The 25,402-nt window shown below is 40.9% G+C and overlaps 3 protein-coding genes across 5 annotated transcripts in view; all 3 read left to right on the forward strand.

Moving 5' to 3' along the window:
* Positions 1–571: 571 nt before the first annotated feature.
* LOC135486497 (uncharacterized) lies at positions 572–8,574 on the forward strand. 3 transcript variants are annotated; one of them, XM_064769316.1, is made up of 3 exons: positions 572–701; positions 2,847–3,462; positions 7,220–8,573. In XM_064769316.1, coding segments are annotated over exons 1-3 (1,050 nt in total). In that variant the 5' UTR covers positions 572–700; the 3' UTR covers positions 7,653–8,573. The 3 variants fall into 3 exon arrangements, with proteins under 3 accessions (XP_064625386.1, XP_064625385.1, XP_064625384.1); XM_064769315.1 differs by lacking the exon at positions 572–701 and adding an exon at positions 713–916 and having other exon boundaries at positions 7,220–8,574; XM_064769314.1 differs by lacking the exon at positions 572–701 and having other exon boundaries at positions 2,492–3,462; positions 7,220–8,572.
* A 7-nt stretch (positions 8,575–8,581) lies between these two features.
* On the forward strand, positions 8,582–11,134 carry LOC135486498 (thyrotropin-releasing hormone receptor-like). The gene is made up of 2 exons (XM_064769318.1): positions 8,582–10,685; positions 10,873–11,134. Exon 1 carries the CDS (start codon positions 8,953–8,955, stop codon positions 9,997–9,999), a length of 1,047 nt encoding a protein of 348 aa, XP_064625388.1. The 5' UTR covers positions 8,582–8,952; the 3' UTR covers positions 10,000–10,685; positions 10,873–11,134.
* A 3,513-nt stretch (positions 11,135–14,647) lies between these two features.
* The window catches only part of LOC135487302 (tyrosine-protein phosphatase Lar-like), a 294,416-nt gene continuing 283,661 nt past the window's right edge, over positions 14,648–25,402 (forward strand). The window contains exon 1 of the mRNA XM_064770915.1: positions 14,648–14,777. The gene's annotated coding sequence lies outside the window, so the exon portion shown is untranslated. The remainder of the gene's footprint in view (positions 14,778–25,402) is intronic.

The raw sequence follows: 25,402 nt of genomic DNA on the forward strand, positions 1-25,402 counted from the left end.
GAGGAAGATACACTTTCTTAAATGGCAAGTGATAATGATGCAATAAAAGGTGTATAATTTTATAGAAATAAGATCTGTAAGAAATCGTTTTATAGATGACTTGATATGGTATAGATGTCATGTCAGACGCTTCGGGAAATGGTAGTATGTACAAGTTGAACGACCCAAAATTAAACCAGCCAAACAAAACGAACTAAATAAACATTCCAAACATGAAATTGAAGATCACGTTTAGATGTATAACGATTGCAAGCTAATGTTTGCTATGGTGCACACGGTGCAATTTGTGAAGCCATTCGTTTAATCCATTTCATATAATTGTTATCATGTCTCTTGATAGATACATGCATCTGAATGTCTTAATATGGCTAACCACGCCTTCTTACCAATTGGAAAGATTTCATGATGGCCTTCTTAGCTTATGACACTTCTATTCTTAAAGTTTTCACAATTCATATATTTGTAATCATACCGACCACTAATTAAGTGATTATCCCTACTACATGTAGGTCAGGTTAAGCGGAGGATTAAATTCTGCAGTGAATGATCATCCGTGCATGTAAAGGATGATCCCTCAGATAGAAAGATCTAGCTAAGGTCTTACGGCAGATTGGTGTATGTCATTGGTCAATGCAGGAGAGTGAACCACTGACCTATCGTCAATTTCTGTATACTCAGCTGGGAAATAGGAGCACGATGAAGTAAATATATCTTCAAAATCCTATTTTTGATAGAAAATTGAACGTTTTTGTTGGCATCAGTGACATTTTGTCTTCTAAGTCATAGATAACACAAATGACATTCGGAGTGCCCCTATAGCTTAGGGATAGACTGTGGAGGAACATGTATCTTTTCCCGGCTTATAAAACCAGGAGGATGCAGACGATAGAGGAAGGACTTGTTTTTACATGTCGTGGTAAGTGGTCATCTTGTTTATCTGTATGTCCATCAATACCTTACCCGCTTCTTCCAATAATGCGACCATGCAGTTGAATTCTGATTATGTCCGTGTGACCTTAACGGGGTAGAAATAGTACCGGCGTATTTGCACAATTGAAAAAGAAACCTCTACTTGAAACGCACACAGTTCAGATGGTATTTTTCTTTCTTGCGCCGCGCATTGATGGGTGAACGGTTTACCTGTCAAAGATTCTTTTTCTTTTTCCTATAACTTAAATCCTCTTTAACTAGCAAATTAAACCACTTTTTTCTTCATTTATTATTATAACCTGTAGGCCTTTCGTCCCTAAGTAAGAACCTTTGCTTGTTGTCCAAAGCTAATCGGTGGTAAATTCGCTTAAAAATTCATAGGCGACTTCAGCGCTGGTCGGTCGAAAATGGATGGGTGAAACAAATGTTCAAAATTCCTTTTCAAAATATTTTTCGCTTTATGTAGTATTTTTCTATCCGGGAAATGTCCAACCTCAATTTTTATTCACAGTGTCACCAAATCTGAGAAACTGGTTAATCAGTAATGCCCGGAGCAATGGGTATAACTTGACATCAAACACAACCCGTTAACATATAGGTCCGTTCTAGCCCGGGGTTTTTGAGGACATTATTATCTGTTTAAACCAAGTAAATACATATTGAGATCTGTCGGATTAATGACATGGTACACACAAGCAAACACCTTGATCTATTTAATACAGAGGCTTTGTGAATTGATTAGAAATAGTCCAGTATGGTGATTTCTATTTAGATTAGTACACATCATTACGATATCGGCCTATACTTGGGGTTAAGCATTGTAAAATTTCCATGAAGGATGATCAAGGTATGGAGCAAGAAGGAATCGATGTAGCCGCATAGGGGTAAATCATTGAAATCAGCAGGGAAAGGCATGAAATCCAAGAAGTCATATTTAGGCTTCGTCCCGAAGATTATTTTACGACCTCATCCGTTCCCGTCGGATTAGTTACAATTTATTTTCCACCCTATGTATGAGTGAATGCAACAGGGATGCAATACACTGTGTAAACGCAGAAACAGTCTGTTCGAGCCTGCGGTCAAACACATTTCTTTCGATGTTTCGTTGACTTTGAAAATTACATGTATCTGAGCCGTTGAATTGACAAGAGTGTGCTATTGGTTAGCCCTGGTTGACGATGAACCGAGCCACGCAACATATCGTTGCTAGGGGTGACAGACGGATGTTTTCAGGTAGACCACATGACACATCACATGACAGCGAGCGAATCCCGTTCTCATTTGTATAGTGCGAGATCGGAGATCATTTGCAAGCAAAATCAATAGAGACAAATCAAATGATATGTTCCATTCGCAATCGGCGTTTATAACTGTGTAATGCATTGAAAGCTTAAATACTACGAAGCCACTGGGTGAGACGAGGTCAGTCGTGCTTGGATAATGTTAAACCTGTTAAGAAAGACCTTAGAATGGATCAGTGGCCACCAAACAAGTAACTTATAGGCCTATGCGAGTAAATCTTTACCTATTATATGAACACCACCTATTGGGTATATTAGCTCGTTGACAAGAAACGTCACAGATCTTGCCCGATTGAATCGACTCTCCATATTGATTAGGGATTATTTGCGAATAACATACATTGCCTTTGACAGGGAGACACCGTTCATTGTGTTACTGGAGTGTTAGCGACATATCATCATTTCATTTTTCTTAAACTGGACTTACTTCTGGATGTACACCCATTATGATACTTGAAGCCATGCGGACTAAAAGTCGTGAGAGACCGCCGAGCAGTTTGGCGATGTCTGCGAAAGAGCGATACGATCCCTTGCTTTGGCCAGAGCGTGCGAAGCCTGGTGATATTGAGACATGTGCTAGTAGGTTGAGTAATGTGACATTTCTCTCCCTTCCAGTGGGCAAGTGCCCTCTAGATGACTACCCCATGACCGTGGACCGCGGCCAGGTTACCAGGACCATGTGTGATGTACGCCGGTTGAAACGCAAGGATCAAAATAATCTGCTGAAAGCTTCCCAAGTGAGTGAGACTCTGTACCGGCACAGTCGACGGATGTTCAACTATGCGCTGAGTAGGGCTGGGGAAATTGACCAGGTGGATTCGCCCAATGCGAAAGCTACTCAAAGCCAGTGCTTCTCAGGCCCGACCAGGGCTGGTAGCCCTATATACTATAAAAGGATCCAGGTCATGAATGACATCAGAACCAGGCCCGTCACAGTGCCCCCTGATGCCAAGCGGTTGATGCATGAACGGGGCGGAAAGATGCTGCCAGTTATCAAACGAACATTGGCACGAAGCAACGAGGACTTCCGAGTTCAAATCATCCCCATGCCGCCGAGATCTGCATGTCCGAGCCAGATGTCTAGTCACCCAGATGTGCTGCTGGTGCCAAATGCATCAATGGTCGAGGACAGAGAACAAGAAGTTGCAGACGACATGAACGATGACGCCATGAAAGCTCCCGACTCCGTTGAGGAAGAACCTGAAGTGATTCCAGTTAAATCCAAAAAGAGGTGAGTGAGGCAGTATTTTTTTTATCCGACTGGAACAGTAGGCCATTAAAACTACTCATACGGCTTCTTTGTGGTCATCTCTACCTTGCAGAACCACTTGGTAACTTCTACAGGTGTATGGTGTTACAGAAAGAACCTTCGATTTCACTTACAGTTGACCACCAAAAACTATATTTTAGTATTTGATTAGCGCGACATCGTGAATAGTCCTCCAATGAGAATTTACGTGGCTTATTACTCGGATTTTTTGTGGCAAGGTTGCAATAACTCCAGAGATTTAGACTCTAAGTCCGTGAAAATAACGTACTGATCCGGGTGGATAATCGCGGGACTATATTTTTCGAAACCAATCTTATAACCAATTAAGGGTTTTGAAAAATGAAATTGATTATCTTCTTGCACATGCTGTGTAAAGAACAGAGAGCGCTTTCAAAAGTAAATGTATTTCCCAACAATGAATAATTAGCTAATTGTAAGTTAATTCAACTTTAAAACATACCATAATTTCTATATTTGTAACAAAATGAATACATACATGAAAACGAGAATATCGGAACTCATAGAATACTTTTAATAGTATGCTTTCAATATGCTCGAATGATGTATGACTATCATTTCGGACAATACATTTTAGGTCTATCCCTCGCCCAAATGAGATATGCCTTGCATGGCTGTTGATATTGTCGCTAATAATCTTATTGATATCGCCTTGAATGTCTCGCTTCACGTTACCTCTACCCAGGGGTTCTCCTTTAAGTCTTGTTCGCAAGTACGGATTCCATACCGTTTGATAGATATAATGGGCTCGAATTCAGCCCTTTTACAGTCACGCGGTTGGACCGAGCCCCTAACATAGACCATCAGAAGAATAGTAATATGATCAAATAATCCAATTAATGAATTCCTGGTCGTTTTGAAGGTTAGTATCAAGCTGTCTGAAGGCGTCACCATGTTGACAAATAAGTAAAATTCAATGTTAGAGTTTCTTTGACCACCAATCTCAACGTCAACACGACAGTACATGGACATCTCAGGGGTAAACATTGTCAATGCTGATAATTCACTGCTCTATCGTATACACCAATTTTAGTGCTGAACTCGCTATCCAAGGTAGGCGTCATATCTCTGTGCTTCACGGGAAGGGATAGTCCAACCTGCAAAATGAAAAATTTCAAATTTTTTAGGGCAGACTTCGTAATGTGAACTGTCGAAAGGCACATTTAGTAAAAATTTGGCCAGCAACGATGCAAACATGACGTGGCTCAGCTTAAGTTAACTTTTCTTCAAAACCCAACTTTTCACTGCAGTCACTGTTTTTAGAAACAACTTTAATAAACCACTTTTAAGTGTTCAATAATGAGCCCCAAGTGACTCACTGAGACCTTTAGTCAACACGCACAGCTTTGTTTCGCCCGCTGGCCTGATATGAGGTACCAGTTCATTTCTACTGACGCTTTCTCCTTCTTTCCATATCAATATTGGTCTCCACTTCCCAGGTAATTATATCGGTGCATACCTATAACGAGATCAATATTTGAATTCGGATATCAAGTTATGGCATAACTTCGCGCTGGTGTGTGTTCCCTGTCGGCCAGGTCCTACTTTCTTAATGGGTTGAAAGCAAACATGACGAATCGAGCCTCGAGCGTATGCGATCATGTAATTGGTGATAGAAACGGCGAATGGGTGTTTTGCCGTTGGTAGACTTCTTTTTAACCCAGTAGCTGTTTTCGTTCCCTAGGGGTTTCTCATTATATAATGTTAGTGCCTTGCAAATTCAAGGTATGTATTGTGTCGTACTCGTTTATGACATTCGCATCACCGTCGACACATCAGACATGGACAGCATGTCCTCTAGCTGCGTCACAGGCTTATGTCGGAGTATGTAAATTCTTCATGCGATAATCGTTTAGATATTTACAATCATTGTTAGTATCAAAATGATCAAATCAAATATTTGCATCTGGTGTAAGTTATGAACATTGAATTATTAACATTGATTCGCCGGGGTGATCATCGGATTGACATTTCCTTGCGCTGAGTATACAACTCTCTTAAATACATGAAATATTCGACTACCTACACCCTTTCTAAGTAGGCCTTCACCTGTTTATGATTGTCTGGATTGGCATTGTATGGTGTATATCTGCCCTACATCATTCAAGGGACTGTCTGTCCACCATGAAAGAATTCCATGGCCTCGTGCTCTGCCAGTGACGCGCTTGTTCTTTATTGACTAAACATCGTTTTAAAACCGCATGCATATATCAGATATATCATACTGCCAATAATCATATTGAAGTGAATTGTGCTGGCGCATAAATTTTTTATACGCAGGAGAATATTATTAGCATTACGCTTTCAGCTGAATTGAATGATGTTTCGACATTTGTTGACAACCCAACCGTCAGCTACCTAACCTGGGGGAATTTTACGATAGCCTGGAAGTGAGAAATCACTTTTAGCAGATAGTTAATTTTGCCTCGAAAGGGTTTCGGTACTGAGACAGTAAACAAGACCATTCTGATATCAGACACGTTTTCTTTGAGCTTTGTCTACGACCACAGTGCTCTCCACAATGATAACGAAGAAATTAGAAGTTACTTCCGGCGATACCAGAGTATGGTTGCCAGTCGCACACGTGATTTGAATGTTGTGGATTCTCATTGGTTGGGAAGCTGAAGCGCAGAATCTCATTGATTGGGCAACTGAAGGGCGAATTCTCATTCGTTGGGCAGCTGAAGGGCAGATTCTCATTGGTTGGGCAGCTAGTGGCGGATTCTTATTGGTTGGACAGCTGAAGGGTTGGTGTCTGGTTGGGCACAGTATTTTTAATGGTATTCAGAATCATTTGTTATACGAGTGAGAACTGAGAAGCACATGTGACAGCCTGCGCTCAGATACTCATTAGACCTGGTATCAAAGCTTAAACTTTCGCCAACTTGCGGGTAGATATCAGTTTAGGAACATGATTTGGCCTACAATCGGCTTAAAAAATAAAGTAAGCTCGAGATTTAAATAGGATCACGTATCGGACTATTCACATAATCCTTAACTGGCCCTGGTTTATGTTCAGAGATAACAATACAGTGTACGTTTTTTTATATGTTTTTTAATTCTCGTTTTATTTTATTTTTGCTGTGGGAATAAATCTTTCATTTTGGTTGAGAGCAAAATCTAGTAGACCAACAATTTGCGGCCCATGTAATAGGCTTTATGACCTGACCTAGGGCGACCATGTTTCTTAAAACTCTCTTCATTATTGATATATTAAACCAATGTTGACACAAAAAGAATTCAACTTGCAAACAATTAAACAAACCATAAACCGCGTTTAATGTCTAAACGACCCTTACCGCCCGTGGAGCTTAATAGTGACTCAGTTCTGGACCAAGGCAGAAAAGGTTTCGCGATAGGTTATTAATGGACGGAAACAACCAAAACCTGTTGGCAAACGTCCATCTGCATGTAAATAGTCCAAAGTTTGCCTTTGGGAAGAGTATAGGGTATACAACCAAGGACGGAGAAACAGTTATATTGTAGATCGATCAAAAGTTCCTTGGTATGAGCATTGTGAAGATCGATATACATACATGTATTGATAAATAAAGATCAATGCCGGTCAGTGATCTCTTAGTCGGATGTAATGTCCACTCAGAGCCCTGGTGACGCTCCCCGGCAGGTTCTATTGTCGGACCCTAAATCAGAGACCCCCGGTCAGAGGCATAGTTTACTATTTTCAATCCATTTTTTCCAGTTTGTCTACAAAACATGGCGGTGGCAAACGACGGGTAACCAAACATTGGGTTGATGAACTCACAGTGTCCAGTGATGGGTCAAATCGTGACCAGCAGGACCAAAAGACAGCAGGACAAACGACACAAAACCAAGGTCAAGGTCAAGAAAATGCAAATTCGGTCGAGAGAAAACTAAATGGGGAAGTCGAAAATGTGAACTTAGACAATGCGTTTCAGGTAAAAATGGGTGAGAATGGTGAAATAAGAAGTTCCGATGCACTGCCAGACAGGGATAATTTTATTCTGACTCTTCAAGAATTACAAGAGAAACAGTTGACCCTCCCAGAGTTCAAATGTCCCAGCTCCGAGGAGAAGTCGCGTGAATATGCTATTCGAGAATGGTTAAAACACACCTCGTTCACGATTGGAAATCGTAATGTGCCACTTTTTTAACCAATGATGTATATACGTATAACGTCAACTATTATTCATATCGAATTGGGAGGTTTATGGGGTAACTGATAAATCTCGAAATAAAATCATGGAAACGAAACGAAACGAAATCATTTTCTCTCCAATACGCTTGGATTCAGGGCTTTTTCGGAAATTTAAAAATTACCCGGCGGTGCGTTTTGATGACACTTCCCTTCAACCAAGATAAACTCGTTGTTTCCAAAATTTTAACTGTTAACATGGTGAATGCCGTAATTGATACTGAGATCAAAATGGGCAAAATGTTAACACTGGGGTCTCATATCTGTATCCATTGGCATTTGTCGAATTATCAGCTCATTCAATGATTACGAGGTTGACATTCTAATGCAAGCCTGAGGTGCACGTATAATGTTTCTAATTTCATAGAACTGCACGTAAATTGTACAGGACTCAATACGTTTGCACATACGTGCATGCCATAAACATATAAAATGTAACTACGCTAAAAATTATAATGTTTTTAAAAAATTGTAGTTCTTTTTTTGTTTTCTGGGTTCCTGTGTACAAATTGGAGTAAATTCTTTTTTCAGCCTAAAAGGTTTGGAGGATTGCAATTTCCTGTTAATCTGTCGTAGATATATTAGCTCGACACACATGCCACAAGTACATGGACATTTTACATGTATAGTAAATATCATTTGACAATTTTTACCCTTACCGGATAGAATGTAAAAATAGCTTTGTCGCCTCTCAATTCAGAAAAAAGCACGAATCTGATTACACCTCTCGAAATAAATAGCCAGCACATCATAGATCTTTAAAATAGAAAACTTAAATAAAGACACCCTTAAAACCTTTTTACATGAGTGGTTTGATATCCTAGTAATTAAAACAGGAATAATTTTGCTCTAGACATATTCTTAATGATTTAGTCTAGTACTTTATAGTTATACAAATGTACTGTATGTCATTTCTACAACTTAACTTTGAGGAAGATCCATGCGCTCACTTGGCTGAGCATTTCAACAGTCGAGACGACACCAGTCGTTGGGAACTTACAGTTTCAAGACGTTGGCTTGTTAAATAAGATCGTGTGAGCCGGCCTTAACGTAATATTACCATTCAGCCGTACAGTCGGAATAGTGTAAAACCAAAACTGGATTCTACGTTACTGCTAGAACACTTCGATGAAACTGATTAGAGGTCATCAAACAGCGGCAACGGATAACTGGGTGTACATTCGCTACACACGGATGTCCAGCTCCGTCATCCTGATGATATCAGTCGGCGGATTCTTGTCTCGCACCTATTACACGTCATGGACCGAATGGAAACAACAGAATCGTCTTCGGCGACAGGCCTGCCCGGGTCGGCGTATGCTGCTCTCATGCAGCAGATTCTTGATGTTACTCAAGGGTATGTAATGCTTGGTATCTATCTCATTGGTTTCTTCGGGAATACGCTCTCACTTGTGGTTTTCTTCAGGCTGAGGAGACGGGAAGATGCGTGTGTCCAGTATCTCAGTTGCCTCGCCGTCTCGGACAATGGCGTCATAATCTTCCTAGGAGTGAGTGACTGGATTGCTGTTGGACTGAAATTTCTTACTGATGGTGCAGTTTCGTTCAATTTTATGTCACACACAGGACTGACGTGCAAAATACAGCAGTTTGTATCACAATATTTCATGTGCGTTTCTGCTTGGACCATTGCTGCATTTTCTGCAGAGCGTGCGTTTGTAGTTTTGCATCCACTGAAGCGAGTGAATATTACGGCCACATTTCGACGAAAGGTTATCTGCCTGATATGGTTTTCCGCAGTCACAGCTGGTATCCACCATCTTGTTCTCATGAATACCATTCCAGGCACGCCGGTCCTATGTTACTATGATGCTGAACCTACCACGGCAGCTATTTTGTGGCTCATGGATACCATACTCTTCTGCTACGCCCCAAGTTTTTTAATATTTGTATCAAATATTCTAATTCTAGTTGCTATATTCAAATCGAGAAAGTCAAGTGGCCGGACAGCCCGCCAGACCCATCAAACATCGAATGAAGGGAGGTTACTGGTGTCACTAATGCTCGTCTCAACTCTCTTCATCATTTTTGTGTTGCCTGCCAATACGACATTTGCCTATCTAGCAGATATGCAAGAAAAACTCACCGAAGATGAAGCTCTCTTTCTTTATTATATTGTCAAATTCCTAACGCTAGTCGCCGTTCTCAACTACTGCATCAATTTCATTATTTACGGCTGTACAATGCCCGAGTACCGTCAGGATGTGTCCAAGATATTTTCCGGTGTAGCAAACTGCCTCATCAAAACTATATTCAGGCAATATCGAAACGATTCACACTCAGGCTGATAAAAATTGTGAAGTGGACTGCATGGCCCGATTCTACTAGAGTGGTTTGTTAAAAACCGCGCTTCGGAGCAACGGGAAACCGGAGCGGTTTCCCGCTGTGGTGGAATCAGTCCTTTCGGCTCAACAGTGACAACTGGTGGCCATGGCAGAGACAACCAACAACAGAATGAGGAGTTTTCCATGCTGTCGCACAACATATAGCAAATAGCAGCCTACCAGTATTTGGTGATAACATGCATTTCATGCTCGACGTATGGTTGCAAGGATCTCAGGAAATTGATATCATTGTATTAGCAAGTGGTCGTCGATACATTGTTTAAAGATCAAGTCTATTTTTCAAAATAAATGGTATGAAAAATACCTCATGCCAATTTTCAGATACTTATATCACGGCAGAGTAAAGATAAATTCGTACATCGCTTTAATCACCAAGCCACCATTCGAAAATAACCTTCTGCCTCAGATCGCGAACATGATCCTCCCATCATAAACCCTTTTTACGAATATTGTTATCACGGACAGCATAAATTTAGACGCTGCCACTATTCCTGATCGTTATTCTTGGTCACGACTTTTTTCTCGATGATTTCTATATATATTTGTGAATTGAACGTATCACTTCCGATTGGTTATGGAACAGATTGCTGGCTGCCTCCTTGTGTCGAAAATTCAGTCGGAAGGAATCTGTAAGTCATCATGGTATGCTTTTGGAACACTATACATGTACTTGTATAAACTTTCGGCTTAAAGACTGCGTATTGCATAATGCTGATCAGAGTGTACAACCTGCATCACCAAGTAGGCAAATCCTACAGGGTGTTGTTGCATTGTGCGTGTAAAGGTTTGTCATGTGTTATTACATTCCATATTTAGGGCGATGCCAAGTAATGGTATTATTTTAGCGATACACACGCCAATGGACGGACAGGAAGCAACATACATTCTTTCGACGACAAGCCAGGCAAGTTCGACGAATGCTGTTCTTATGCAGCAAATCCTCGATTTCACCCAAAGCTATGTAGTTCCTGGAGTTCTTTTTCTTGGTTTCTTTGGGAATACACTATCACTGGTGGTATTCTTCAGACTGAGGAGACGGGAAGATGCGTGTGTCCAGTATCTCAGTTGCCTCGCCATCTCGGACAATGGCGTCATACTCTTCCTAGGAGTGAGTGACTGGATCGCTGTTGGACTTAAATATCTCACTAATAGCGAAATCTCTTTTAATTTCATGACGTATACTGGACTGACGTGCAAAATACAGCAGTTCGCAACACAGTATTTCATGTGTATTTCTGCTTGGACAATTGCTGCATTTTCTGCGGAGCGTGCATTTGTAGTTTGGCGCCCACTAAAAAGAATCAATCTTACCACGGTCTTCCGTCGGAGGATAATTTGTTTGATATGGCTTTCTGCTATTACTGTTGGTATCCACCATCTTGTTATTATGAATACCATTCCAGGAAAGCCGATCCTATGTTACTATGACGTAGATCCTACGTCGGCTGCCATTCTGTGGCAGCTGGATACCATACTCTACAGTTACGCCCCCAGTGCGGTAATATTTGTATCAAATATCCTTATTCTGATTGCGATCTTTAAATCAAAGAACACAAGTGGGCGGACAGCTCGGCAGACCCATCAGACATCAAATGAAGGAAGGTTACTGGTGTCTTTAATGCTGGTTTCCGCCATTTTTCTCATCTTAGTCTTACCTATAAATGTCTGCTTTGCCTATCTTGCAGAAATGCAACCAAAACTCGGCGAGGACGATGCCTTGTTTCTTTTTTACATTATGAAGTTCCTCACGCTAGTTGCCGTTCTTAACTACTGCATCAACTTCATTATTTACGGCTGCACCATGCCTGAGTACCGGCTGCATGTGATCAAGATATTTTCTAGTGTAGCAAATAGAATATGTCATCAAAATACTAAACCATTCTCCAAACCATAGTTGCAAATGCACGTACGGTTATATATCTTGTGAAATAGGAAACAGTATTGAGTTAACATTTCCAAATGTGGAAGATCGTGAATTGTGTAGTATGAGGGCATTGCTTGATGTATTATTTCACTGCATAGCTGTGAATTTCAAAGCAGCAATTTCACTCCCTTGGTTTAATGTTTATCTTTGCGTTCAGTTTCCGGGACTGAAGGAAATAACGCCAGGTTAGAACAAAAACTAAGCTAGTGACTCAACTGAAGGAGATCACGCGCAAGAAAGCACACTAAAAACCAGATTAGTCGTTTACCAAGAGTTAATGGTCCTTCAACGTATTCTTATGGCAGCAACATGATGATAAATAATACCAAGAATATATAACTAAAAGTAGACAGCAATGAGATATTTCTGACCACTCTGACTTTGATGGATATGATACACTCAGTTGCAATAGGCCAGCCGCATGACGGGATCGTTGTTCTTATACTCAGCGTATTGTAGCAGCTACGGGTAGATCTATCATCTTTGCTTTTCGCTGGATAAACGTAACGACCAGAGAGGTAACCTGCTTGCATCTGGTTCAACCTGTTGTACTACAGAGCGCCACCAATTGTATATTTGCATCTGAGAGAAAGGAAGGATAATCCGGGTGTGATGTCAATCAAAACCGCTCGGAATAGATATACTCATCCGTCCAACATTTGTCCATCGCGTTGGTTCAATCATTAAAACATGGCCGTGTTACCTCAGTCAAGTGTCATGGAAGGATTAGAAACAACGACATACTTATCTCTACCAACAATTCTGGAAGGCTCCACATACGCTGTTCATATGCAACGGATTCTCGACTTCACACTTGGCTACATTATGCCAGGTGTCCTCTACCTTGGTTTCTTCGGGAATACGCTCTCACTTGTGGTTTTCTTCAGGCTGAGGAGACGGGAAGATGCGTGTATCCAGTATCTCAGTTGCCTCGCCATCTCGGACAATGGTGTCATAACCTTCCTTGGAGTGAATGACTGGATCGCTGTTGGACTTAAATATCTCACGAATGGTGAAATCTCGTTTGATTTTATGTTACACACAGGATTGACTTGCAAAATACAGCAGTTTGCAGTACAATATTTTCTCCGCGTTTCTGCTTGGACCATTGCTGCATTTTCTGCGGAGCGTGCGTTTGTAGTTTTGCATCCACTGAAGCGAGTAAATCTCACGGCCGCATTTCGACGAAAAGTTATCTCTCTGATATGGCTTTTCGCAGTCATAGTTGGAATCCACCATCTTGTAATTTTGAAAATCATTCCAGGAACGCCGGCCCTATGTTACTATGATGTTGAACCCTCGACAGCAGCCATTCTTTGGCAAGTTGATACAATACTCTACATATACGCTCCCAGCTTTTTAATATTTGTATCAAATATCCTCATTCTACTTGCAATTTTCAAATCGAGGAAGTCAGGTGGACGGACAGCTCGGCAGACCCATCAAACATCGAGCGAAGGCAGGTTACTGGTGTCGCTAATGCTTGTCTCAACTCTCTTCCTCATTTTGGTTCTGCCTGTCAATACGACATTTGCATATCTCGCGGTAATGCAAGCAAAACTTACCGACGATGAAGCTCTTTTTCTTTATTATTTAGTCAAGTTCCTAATACTAGTTGGAGTTCTCAACAACTGCATCAATTTCATTATTTACGGCTGTACAATGCCTGAGTACCGACAGGATGTGACCAAGATATTTTCCGGTGCAGCCAACTGCCTCAGGAAAATTATATTCAGGCAATATCCAAGCAAGTCACTCTCAGGCTGATAAGAATAGTATGATGATGAAAGTTTCTCCAAAATGTGAGAATAAATTGTCAGTTATATCGAAGTGAGGACACAAATGACACATACATATTGCCATTGGCATTATACAACACGTATATCTACTCGCATCAACCGGCAGCACACTATTACGGCTAAACAGCCTCACAATAATACGTTTTTCGGCCTCCGAATAATCAACAGTACGATTTCGTTCAGGGTTGTCCATGGCGCAGACTGTCACAAACTGGGCAGAACGGTGAACGTTTCAGCACTATACCATAGAATACCGCGCAATCCGTGCCCTCATATTTTCCTAGTTCCAAAACCTAAAAAGGAATTGAAATAGATCTCGTGGTGATGGATATTTATAGACCAACCTTGGTGCAAGGAAAGGGCCTACCGTACGTGGTAAAATCGTTACCGATAGCCTACCAGTGCCATGGACTACCGGCGCGCTAACAGCGTTTGGATTCGGCCACTTTACTAGCGCTGGTACACTATCTGGTTGATAGGCGTTGTTAAGGCCACTATCGTCGGCCTCACTATCGGAGTTTCGATTCGGTCGCCCCCAAGGCTAGCCCCTGGGCTTTTGTGCCCCCAACCCACTGTGGACAAAATGGTACAGTTGCTTTGTTACTGGAAGGAAGAGTCCTTTTACTGTGTCATTAGTTCTTTTTAGGGGCATCAAGAGCAAAAACTAACTTGGATAGAACATAACCGCTAACCCTGGACGAGTTGCGTTCTCATCTTCGTGCACCCAACCGCATTGCCACAAAAGCTGCTTAGCAATAGCAGTGCCCATGAACGGCAGCAGAGTGGTAGCACTCTCTAATGTTGGCAAGAGGAACTATTGATCTTGGTTTCAGCGCTAATGCTAGTGCCTGGTACATCTATCGCGACTAGCATCAGCTCCACGTAGGCGTTCTGGTTAGCTATAACGTTGAGTTCCAGGAGGATACATGTGCACTTGTTTAGGACTGTTGTGGATATCAACTCGTTTTGAAATCAGTAAGACGAATAAACGACTAAAGGTAGGAAATATTTTATCGTTACAAATTAAGAAGTAAGTTACACACGATGTTCTTCTGAAGGCGCACTGAGCACAGTCCCTGTGAGTGGCCTCTCTAACAAGACACCCACTGGTCTCGCTAGCCACATACCTTTCATTGACAGTTTAGCCTTCTGACATCGTTAAGGCCTCGTCGCAGCGGCCAATATCAATTCCAAGTCTGAAATTAATGAAATACACATGTCCATGTGAAAGGATGATATACTATCTTTCATGTTGTTATATGTAATACATAATGTTCGTGCCATCAAATATGACTACATCTGAGGAAATGTGACAATTCGTTATGTGTTGTAATGTCATCCGAGCAATTAACCCCAGTGGAATAGAATGATGTCAACAATTGAAGGGAAAGGTTTTCTGCAGTCTTTTTCGAAAGGATCTTTCGGCTGCATGCGACTTTCGGCTGGAACGAAGACTCATGTTCTGCTTCGACTACCCGTGAAGCAGCTAACCGACTGATGCCGTCGTGAGCGTTTCAATTAAATCATAAGTCATTGAGAAATAATAGCTTCTTTTAGTCATATTAAAATACATTATACCTTTTAATAATCTGACACAATTGATATGTTATTAAAACAAGCAGGCCCTGTAAGAGTGCATACTCAGCCTGAATCATGTTTCAATGGCATGACTCGATCTCGTACACTTATCTTTTCAGCCAGTTTCTCCAAGCACTTGTAAGAGAGATGCTGCCGGGGATGGTGTGTTTCCCGGGTGTGTTACTTATAGTAATATATAAAACCCTGGTCGGGATTTCCTTTAGAACCATGCTATCGGCAGTGAAACAATTATGAGGCATGGCCCATACACCAGAGCTACATTGTGTATACAGTTATTCTCCATTAAAACACGATAAAAACCTTTGCTCCATACCGTTGCTGCGCATATAAAATAGTAAAACTGCGGTAACCGTGCTGGGACTCGACGTAATTAAATGATCCCTCAACGGCGATAAATTAAATTTAGAGGTAAACTGCATTTAATTTTAATGCATTCGTAAAGCGGGTATTTTTGACAGATGATGATGAATGCGTGTATTTGTGAATATACATTGTATATGGTTGGACGTCAGGTTTTTTAATGATTTTGTAAAATATTTGGGTATGATAGGCCTAAAAATGCAACTGAAGTTCTTGTAAAACGCTGTTCCATAGACCAGCTCTCTGCCGCTCACTGCGCTGCCTCTCGAACTGCAAATGCTCTTATGAAAAGCCATGACTTAATTTGGCCTTCTCTCATACTTAGAGTAACCTACTCTAAGCCCCACGCAAATATTCCTTGCTTCTTCTTCGGCTTCTTCGCTTGGCTTAGAAGGAGCCCAATCCATTGTTGTAACGAAAAAGCATAATCTAGCTTCCTTATTAGAATCCGTTTGTTAAATCTTTTTCTTCTTCTTTGCGTTCGCTTGACAGTCACTTCCGATCTGTTGATAAATTCAGTCGTTCTTCGGAGAGCTATTTTTTTGTCCCCGCACATCTGGATATGGAAGACAATATTGACGGAAAACCGCCACTTTTGCAGTTTTTTTAGTAAGTTCCTTTGCATAGGAATACCTTCCTTCGTTTGGAAATTATATTCTTTAGAAAGCCAGTGCTATCGAGTATCGTCCACCCCTCGTTGGACTAACCGTCTCACTAACAAATGCGCTATTACTTTATATACATATCGATAAAGTGTAATAACGATATTCGATTATGGTTTATTGGTTTTTGATGTATTAGACATGTTTTGTTATCAGGTAGGCACAATGTCTATGGTTACCATTAGTTGGATTATATTACTGATAGTTAAGGTTACACCTCGATTTAAAAAAAAACCACTCATGAGAACCACATCGATCGATTTCGACGTAAACAGGTTAGAAATAGTACGAATGTGTAATTCAGCTGCCAAATTGTTTATTACAGCCTTCGGGGCTGTACTTTATAGCGACCTGAATGCTCATGTAATTCTGGTTGCATTCGAGTATTAGCGCGCAAAATTCTTGTTACGACGACTTTTTGATTATCACGGACCGATGCGAATGATGAGTTCCAATGCAAATGACTCGCGTCATCAGTTGATTTTAAAACTTTGAATAGACGCTGACCCACGCGATCTCACTATCATCATGTTACCAGAAGACGAAGTTGTGGTGTGAGTTGGTCTGCCGATTCCTTGGGACCGTATCAAATAATGCCCGTGATTGGATTGGACATTGGTGTGGTCTAGTATGTCAGATAGACGAGCCGAGAGATCCATTACGGCTAAATGTCTCCTGACCATTGCCGTTAATAGATTCTTTAGGCAGAGCTCAGTACCAAGATTTATTTACACATCTTTGCACCATTTTGACGCCAGGTGTTTAGGTGATTATGATGTTGCTCACTTTCTCCGTCGCGCAGCGATTCTATTGGCTGAAACAATTTGCAATCCAACACTTGGTTTATCCAATGATTCACTTCAAATGGTCGTAACCAAACCATGAGAAATCCAAAATATAATGCCGACTTTCAAAACAAGACTTACTCGGCACTCCGCCAAATTTATGCTTTTCAGCGGAAAAACCGAAAAACATCGTTAGAAATGTTCGCATATCGTAAAAATAAGTACTTGACCGTATACCCACTCTCCCTCCGAAAAAAATGGCCGTAATGAAACAAATAATACGTGTTTTGTGGCCTGCAGCACATTATCCGGTGACAGCTTTGGAACATATATTCACTGGTCTGTTGTCACACACTGCTAGCTTCCCGGCCTAGAGGGGATGGTAAATATTATGCTTTTAGTAGAGACATTTCATAAATATGGAGTTTTTAGAGCTTTTGTGCATAGGCAGCATCAAATACTGTGAAACGCTCATTATAGATGTTTTTGTTTATCGGTCCATTAGAATTCTCATTGTGAATATGTCATGACCGTGGCAACATCAGCAATATATTACCACGACTTAAAAACCGTGAACAGCACCGCGCAGATGAAGATGAAACAACAGAATAACACTACCGGATTCACCAGTTAATTTTGATTTTCATCATCAAGAAAAGGTTCTTATAAAACATTCAAATTAAACTTTCATTCTGCACTTGCACATTACTGAGGTAGAATAATCCACTTGCTCCCAAGAGGAACTGAAATATTTATTTCTTTGCACCTCTTATGACTTAGCGTCACCTCTATGGACCCATTTGGCAATATTCCTCATTTATTCGGTATGATGATATCGGGGAAGTGTTACTTTTATGTCAGCGGTGTATCACGCCTAAATGACATGGTGTAATCACAACGCCTGCCCAGCTCAACATGCCTAATTATGGATCATATTCAGACCATGTATTTCTCCCGCACTTCCTTTTGGCATCGGTTCAATATACTGCTTGTTGCTCTTCTAGAATATTCTATGAGAGAGTGCTACTGATATACGAGTTAGATTTTTGGACGGACCTTGTCGATGGTTGATGGTGCAACAGTTTGTATGACTGGTTTATCTTACATACTGTGATTCAGACTTTCAGACACTGTGTGTACCAAATCACGAGTACTAATTATGCTATATTGACCACTTTTCTCAAGAAGCAGTTTAATCATCCCAGAAAGTATGGTTTGAGTATCAAGCTCGTCTGAAAGCTTTATAAATGACCTCCAGATTTCCAAACATGCTGACTTAGGCAGTAACTGCGAGAAAGCTGTATATATATATTTGTTATTTCAAGCGGGGCACTATATAATAAATAAAGTTCATTGCCAACTTGGCTTTATCTGGTCTATATTCTAAGACCTTCTTGGCGGCACTTGAAAAATAGAGTGATGTTCGGTTTTATAAAGTTCAGGGACAATTGGGTCTAACTGGTCAATATTCTGAGAGATCTTCCTGACAGCAATTAAAAAATAAAATGCTGTTCGATTTTGCTTAAAAGGATGCATCTCCCCAGTGCCAGCAGTTCAATATCTTGGTCCGAGAAGACGCCCGGTATGACAGCAAGTGATCGATCACCTCCTAGATTAAATTGTCAAAAGATGGATAACTTCTTAGCCGTCTCTATGTGTGCCGCATCAGCTTCTTAGGACTGGCACTAGCTCTTGATACCAAAGATGGATAACTGCTTGGCCGTCTCTTTCAAGGCCGTATTAACTCTTTAGGACTTTCGCTAGCTCTTTATACCAAAGATGGATAGCTGCTTGGCCATCTATATCACTGCCATCACGGACGCCCATATAATACTATATAGAATGCAAAAAGGAATCACTTCGCACTCCGAGTCGGAGTCGGCTAATCCTGTCAATTATCAATTCCTCAGTTCTGCGTCATCTGATTGGTTCATTCCAAATCCGGGTTTTTTCAATACGGTCAAATCAAGTAGACTGAAGAGAGCAAATTGGTCATTGATTTGAGCGTTTGTCGGAACCTTATATTGTTATCATTGATTATTCGTGGAACTTGACAGAATTTGTCCACCGTCAGTACAATCCCATGGGTTGCATGAATCTCTGCGATGGAAGAGGCTCCCCACATTGCTTGTAAAATAGGGCAGCTTCGATATGTATACGGTTATCGACTGTAAAGGCAAAGCTATGGGTATGAACAGGAAGTGCATCTCTATAGGTTTATTAAAGCTTAGGGAAGATATCCTGAAGATCCTTACCTCTTGGCTCCCTACCCCAAAAACGTGATTTGAAAAACATTTTCATCATTCAAAAAATCTACAATATTTCAGCCAACATCTTTCTGTGGGGTTCTCGCCTAGCCTGTTGCGTTGGCAAACACTTTAAACATGCCCCGCGTGTGTTATTGATAGAAACGGATCAAAGCTAATCGGATTTGTCAATTGCAGCGATGTAGATGCCCACTTATTATTGAAGTTGATGCAATTGACAGCCTCTCAGTGCTGCGGGCGAAAAAGAAGTTCATTCGAAAGACAAGGCGTGGAGCAGTCGACTAGAAATAGATGTTTTAAAAATATAAAAATATTTACTTAATTTGTTTTAAAGCAGCAAGCAACAGTACATGCCGGAGCAAATTTATCAAGAAATCCCAATTTTGAATGAAAATTATGACATTTCTGTACATTTCCTTTAGAAACACGATTACATTTCCTCATGGTGAAACTTCTCTGTAGCGGTGTGCAAAGCCCAAAGAAAAACTTTTATCGTCCTCCATCACCTGTCTGATTGGTGCTGCTATCTTCTCCTTGGCTCTGAACTAACCAACCTTAAGACGGCGATTGAACAAGCATTGGTTGGATGAGCATCAAGTTGAGGCGATCATTCAACCAGAACTAATGGGCTTACACATTACAACAAGACTTCATCTTTCATGATTACCCCTACACTGTGACGGATAATACGGGACATCAAGTTCAGATTTCAACAACCACACAGTACTTGTACATTGATGACATGATATGCCATCCTGCATGAGGAACGGCGTTGCTGACAATTAACCCCATAGCAACTTCGTTCAGATCCTGACAGCCGCAAGACTTGCTGTTGCTTTATATCAGTTTTTCGGCGTTACATGATCTGTGAATGCATTCAGCGGTTAAACTTGGTGACTGTGTATAAGTCCCTCGATGACAATGTTCCAGGATATCCGATGCAATTTGATGTGTGATATCACTCATAACCGATACGAAACCTAAATGCTCTCGTCATGGGATGGTTGTTATTGAATAAACATGCGTGCATACGAAATGACTTGGGGCGATGTTAGACCGTCATCATATTTATTGGAATTGCCCGCCTCTTGAGTGGTATGAGAGTCATGTATGTAAATGACTGACGGGATACACTGTATTGAGTACAATATATGCATCCGCCCAACCCAGTATTCCGCTTTTGCAACTATAATATAATGCGGTACTTACTTCGAATGTGTTGGGTTTTTTTCTGGGACAAATAATGATAAATATCAAAATAATCCGCGCTTTTTTATTATCAGTAAAGCAAAGAGTGAAATACGATGCTCTAAAGTAAGTCAGTTTAGACAATGAGTGATCTGAATAAAGACGAGCAAATGCTTTTTTCTAAAACTCCACGTACATTTACACTAGGCTTTTCTGTACAAAATTGAAGTAAAAGCATTTGCTAGTCTTTATTGATATCACCCATTGGGCGAATGACGTTTCATTCTCCCGGCCTATTGATGTTGGCCGGCTTGACGAGTTCAGCGCTCGACTTCATAATCCTTTTCTGCCAAGATCATGGTGAAATATGTACAAGCTAATTTCTTCAGCATTGTTTTTTTTGGTCGACTCTCTACTAATTGTCAGAGGATGATATATTTTCGGCTAGTCAGTCCGGCCTGTAGCGTTGCTGTTCTTCATGTAGGCGATATCTGATAAAAACAGGAAGTCGAGTTGGAAATACGTACTTGATTGTCGAGAATGAATAGTCCAGGATGAATTATCATCCACTCATATTTTGGTGAATCATAATCCAAGATGATTGCAAAATTCCAGTTTGTTCAAAAAAATCAGCCAACCAATAGACCATGAGATACATTTTTACCCCGTCTGTCTTCGGCGAATGTCTCCAGCTCTCTTCCCGGGATGAACCCACGGCAAGCCTCCGCAAAACTGTTAGAGGTCGCGCAATTCCTTGTTGCGACCTCTAACAAGGTAACAATCTCTCCGAAGGGTCGCGAACGTGTGACAACACGAAATTTAGGTCAAATTTACGGCTGGACGTATCATGAATTATCCAGTATTCCCAATGCAATCTGCCGTTATATTCTGATAACATTGACTATCCGTTACTCAGTTGGATCAACCAAAGGGTTGATTAAATGAGATTGATATCATGCATAGTCATGCACTTTGTAGCAAGTCATTTAAATGAGCTTTGATATTTGAATGGCAAGTGGTCGATTTGAGTGAACCGGGGCTGCCATGGTGATGGGATGAGTTGCGGATTTCATGGAAAACCGCCTCGGATAATGTTGTTGCTAGCTTCACTGGTTAGGTTTCTGTTGGTCATCTCGATTCCCTCGTAGTATGGCCACTGTAATTCGACTAAGAGTCCCTTCATCGGGAAGAAATGCATATATCAGTATATTTTGTACAGTCACTAACGCCACAATAGAGTCTTTTGATTGGTTCATTTCTTATGAGCACGCCGGGACTGAAGAATTCGGTACTTTTGATTGGACTATCCACCGGAGTCACCTTTGATTGGACAGTACACCGGAACTATAGAAAACACAACTTGCTGTTTTTCGGCCAACGCAAATATGAAAAACGCTACAAGTTATTGTCAATTTATTTTGGCAGGCGTGAAAATCATTTCCAGCAATTCCAATGGAATTTAGGCGGGGTGGCTGATGCAATAACGATATATTCTAAACATCAAAAACAATGTGTGTTTTTTTAACATCCTTTTACGATCACGCGGAGTTAAAGAATGTAGGCCTACCCAGATTAATTTAGTAATGTCACTGGCATACTGAACAGCGACATAACTTAGCAATAGCCTCTGGACAAACACCTACCAGAAAGACTTGTTTAGACATGATACTTTGTTAACGTGGAAGCTTCCTTCGACTGTAAAACCATACCACACAGAGAAATGACTGGAGGGAATAAAATTGTGTTAAATTCAGCGGTTGTTTAATTTATCAAATGACTGATTTCAATTGGTTTTGGATTGCACATGGTCTCAGGCGCATTTCTGCGAAGTAAAATGGCTTTTTCAAATTTGAAGAAGAAAGCAGGGAATCTAAATGCACTGCGTCATATCAGATGGAGAAGTTTTGTGTTCTATTAAATGGGAGGGTGCGGGCTTTTCGGTCATACTCTCAGAAAATATTACGAGAATCAGAACCAGATTTTGGTGAGGCTCTAAATCCGTCGTGTTTCATGTTTTCCGGTCGTATTCTCAAAAGAAAATATTACGAGAATCCGACCAAGGTTCTAAATGCATTTTGTTTTCATGACTGTCTGACTAGATGGATAATGAACAATACTCGTGTCAGACTCTTTGCAGGACTTTCCTCATCAAACTCGTCAGCATCGGGTTGTTGATGAAATCACGTATGGTATAGTTCCAGGAATATTTGCCAAGCTAATTCTGTGGCGAGACTATGCGTGTATCTGGTGTCATTAGCCTCTGGCTTACTGATGGCCCAATTAGTCCACCAAGACAAAGGGAATCTTCACCATCTATTACGGGGCAATGAATGTGCACTGAATGGCAAATCCATTAACCCATCCATGATCAAGCCCAAGTCTACATATCCCAATTAATTTTTCGCACGGTTGGTGTTTACCCGGACGTTTTAAAAATGGCTGCACGGCATAACTGCGTTGGCTGAAAAACCTTTAAGGATTTTCAAAAGCTCAATGCAAAAACCTTCTTAAATATCTCAGAGTGCATGCATTTGTGTCCTCGACTCCCCGTGAAATCACTACATTTTTCTCTTCATTTTCCAGTTATTTATTCATTCATGTACATATAGTCCGAGCCCATCTCAGACGAAGTGTGTTCCTAACTTGTAGCCGAATTAAGTGAATTGGAAATAAACAGTTCTGCGTTCGATAATAATAGAACTTTGAGCAAGATCGAAGAAATTTGCAACTTTTTTCAATACACCCAGTATAGCACATGGCCCACACATCGAATATGTCACGTCACCGGAGTGATGTTTTGTAAATGGTATATACTTTGATCTACTGTAAGAAGAACGATCAGGTGATATCGGTGCTCGCTTAAAAATCGATGGTGACATTTTGTATTGTTCTTTATTTTCATTCATGTTATCATATACAAAGGGTATTTGATGGTAGGATATCAAAAAGAGGTTTGGTGAATTAAAGGTCCCATCGCAGGTTGAAAACAAGAACTAAATTTTCAGATAATAGGTAACATTAGACTGGCGCCAATTTTACGTGAATGGCATGGAAATTGGCTTAGTAGTCTCCGTTAGAATGTACATATATAATTGAAAATATCAAATTCAAACTATGTATTATGGTCAACCTTTAAGAAAGCAATGGATCGTTTATGCTTTCTCGGAACACCCTCCTGGGGTCAATATATGAACACCCGAGACGCTTGTGGCCAACACCTGACTCGCTTTGAAATAACTCTTCCATTGATACAGACAGTGCACTTCCATTAATCCCCTTACACGTATTGATCCGTCCAATTTTTTTCCAGCAACAGATCAACTACTGTTTCTGTGTAGTTTGTGATTATTTATGCTACAGGCAGTGGCAGTGTAGTATGAATATGATGACTGAGGGTATTTCTGGTGCAGATCAAATATTAAAACGTCATGTCGCCTTTATCGTGCCACAGCCTTGATTGTTTTTAGTTGTATATACCTCGGCCTGCTTTTAAATGTCAAGTGAATATCAGATCAGCTGACGCCCACTGACAGTTCCGCAATGGTTCTCGTTGATTGGAAGCTGTCGAAGTAGTCCCAAGACTTGCTGTTAGAATGCGAGAACAGTGTCGGGGCCAATGTGACCAAAATTTGAAGGAGAAAAAGTTTCATTTTGGTATGACAACTGCAATATAGGTGAAAAATCCCCTTTTTCTCCATTTATTTGGAAACTTGTGATATGTTAAATTCGAGGTCCATCTAACAGCGAATTGTGTAACTCTGCACTTGGAGCGCGACCAGTTAATCGAAACCTTCACCGTTTCTCGTCTGCGCTACTCGTCTACTGCAGCTCCTATCATGGCCTTCAAATCAAAGGAGTCAACATCTACCGTCTGCTGGCTGAGCTTTTCCGATCCGTATTATTTCAGCCTCCTGTGATCATATTGATGCAATCAGCAGGAGACATTGAGTCAAAGACCACATATCCGCCATTCATAAATAGCGCAATTACAAGCAAAGCAAAGCAAGATATTGACAACGGAGCACCATGATCCAAGGAAATTGTCCTTTCCCTGTGTTCGACCAGCCGCCAAAAACCGCAGGATATATGTTCAATTGCTGAGATAACAACCCTTGTCTTTGTGACAAATGATGGAGTTCGAGAAAGAGATCGTCAAGAGTAGCTTGTCCGTTGCCATGACGACTGAGATAAATTTCTGGTATGTTAGTTATCTACCCTTGGAGTTGAAACAACGCTTTTGTCTGGGAATGGTTCGGAAAATATCCCTCAGAGAAAGAGATGGCAAAATTCCTGAGAGAAGCTGTAAACATATTATGAATAGTTTCTCCGTTTGGTTGTTGTCCTAAGAGATAGAACCCTAAACATCTTCGATGAGATCGGCTTCGGCGGTTTCCTTATCAGAGCAAGAGAGCCGCCATCCTGAAGAAATCGCTCCTTTGTCCCAGTTCGTGTGCTGGGACAGAGCAGCATGCATTAACCCCCTGGAGTCCACAGAATGAAGATGTACGCGACCAAGACAACTCTCACGCAGGGCTTTGATGAAAGGAGATGTCGTGTCCTGTCTTAACTTTGAATCTTCATTATTTATGTCATGTTTTGAAAATACTGATAAAAAATTATTTTTCACTGTCGGCTGACTTTCAAATTGCGATGCTGATTTGTTGCTGAGAATATCAAGAGGTAACACTCAATTTATTTTTCGAGGATATCCATGATGTAGAACTAGAACCAAGACAGTCTAATCTGTTCATATGGCCGAGAA

The sequence above is a fragment of the Lineus longissimus genome, chromosome 4, assembly GCF_910592395.1.
Source record: "Lineus longissimus chromosome 4, tnLinLong1.2, whole genome shotgun sequence".
Lineage (NCBI taxonomy): Eukaryota > Metazoa > Nemertea > Pilidiophora > Heteronemertea > Lineidae > Lineus > Lineus longissimus.

Bases quoted from the DNA above. Each gene is read 5' to 3' on its own strand.
- LOC135486497 (XM_064769314.1), top strand. From the start codon at position 2,678: ATGATACTTGAAGCCATGCGGACTAAAAGTCGTGAGAGACCGCCGAGC. The intron at 3,463-7,219 runs GTGAGTGAGGCA...CATTTTTTCCAG, and splicing joins CCAGTTAAATCCAAAAAGAG to TTTGTCTACAAAACATGGCG.
- LOC135486498 (XM_064769318.1), top strand. From the start codon at position 8,953: ATGGACCGAATGGAAACAACAGAATCGTCTTCGGCGACAGGCCTGCCC.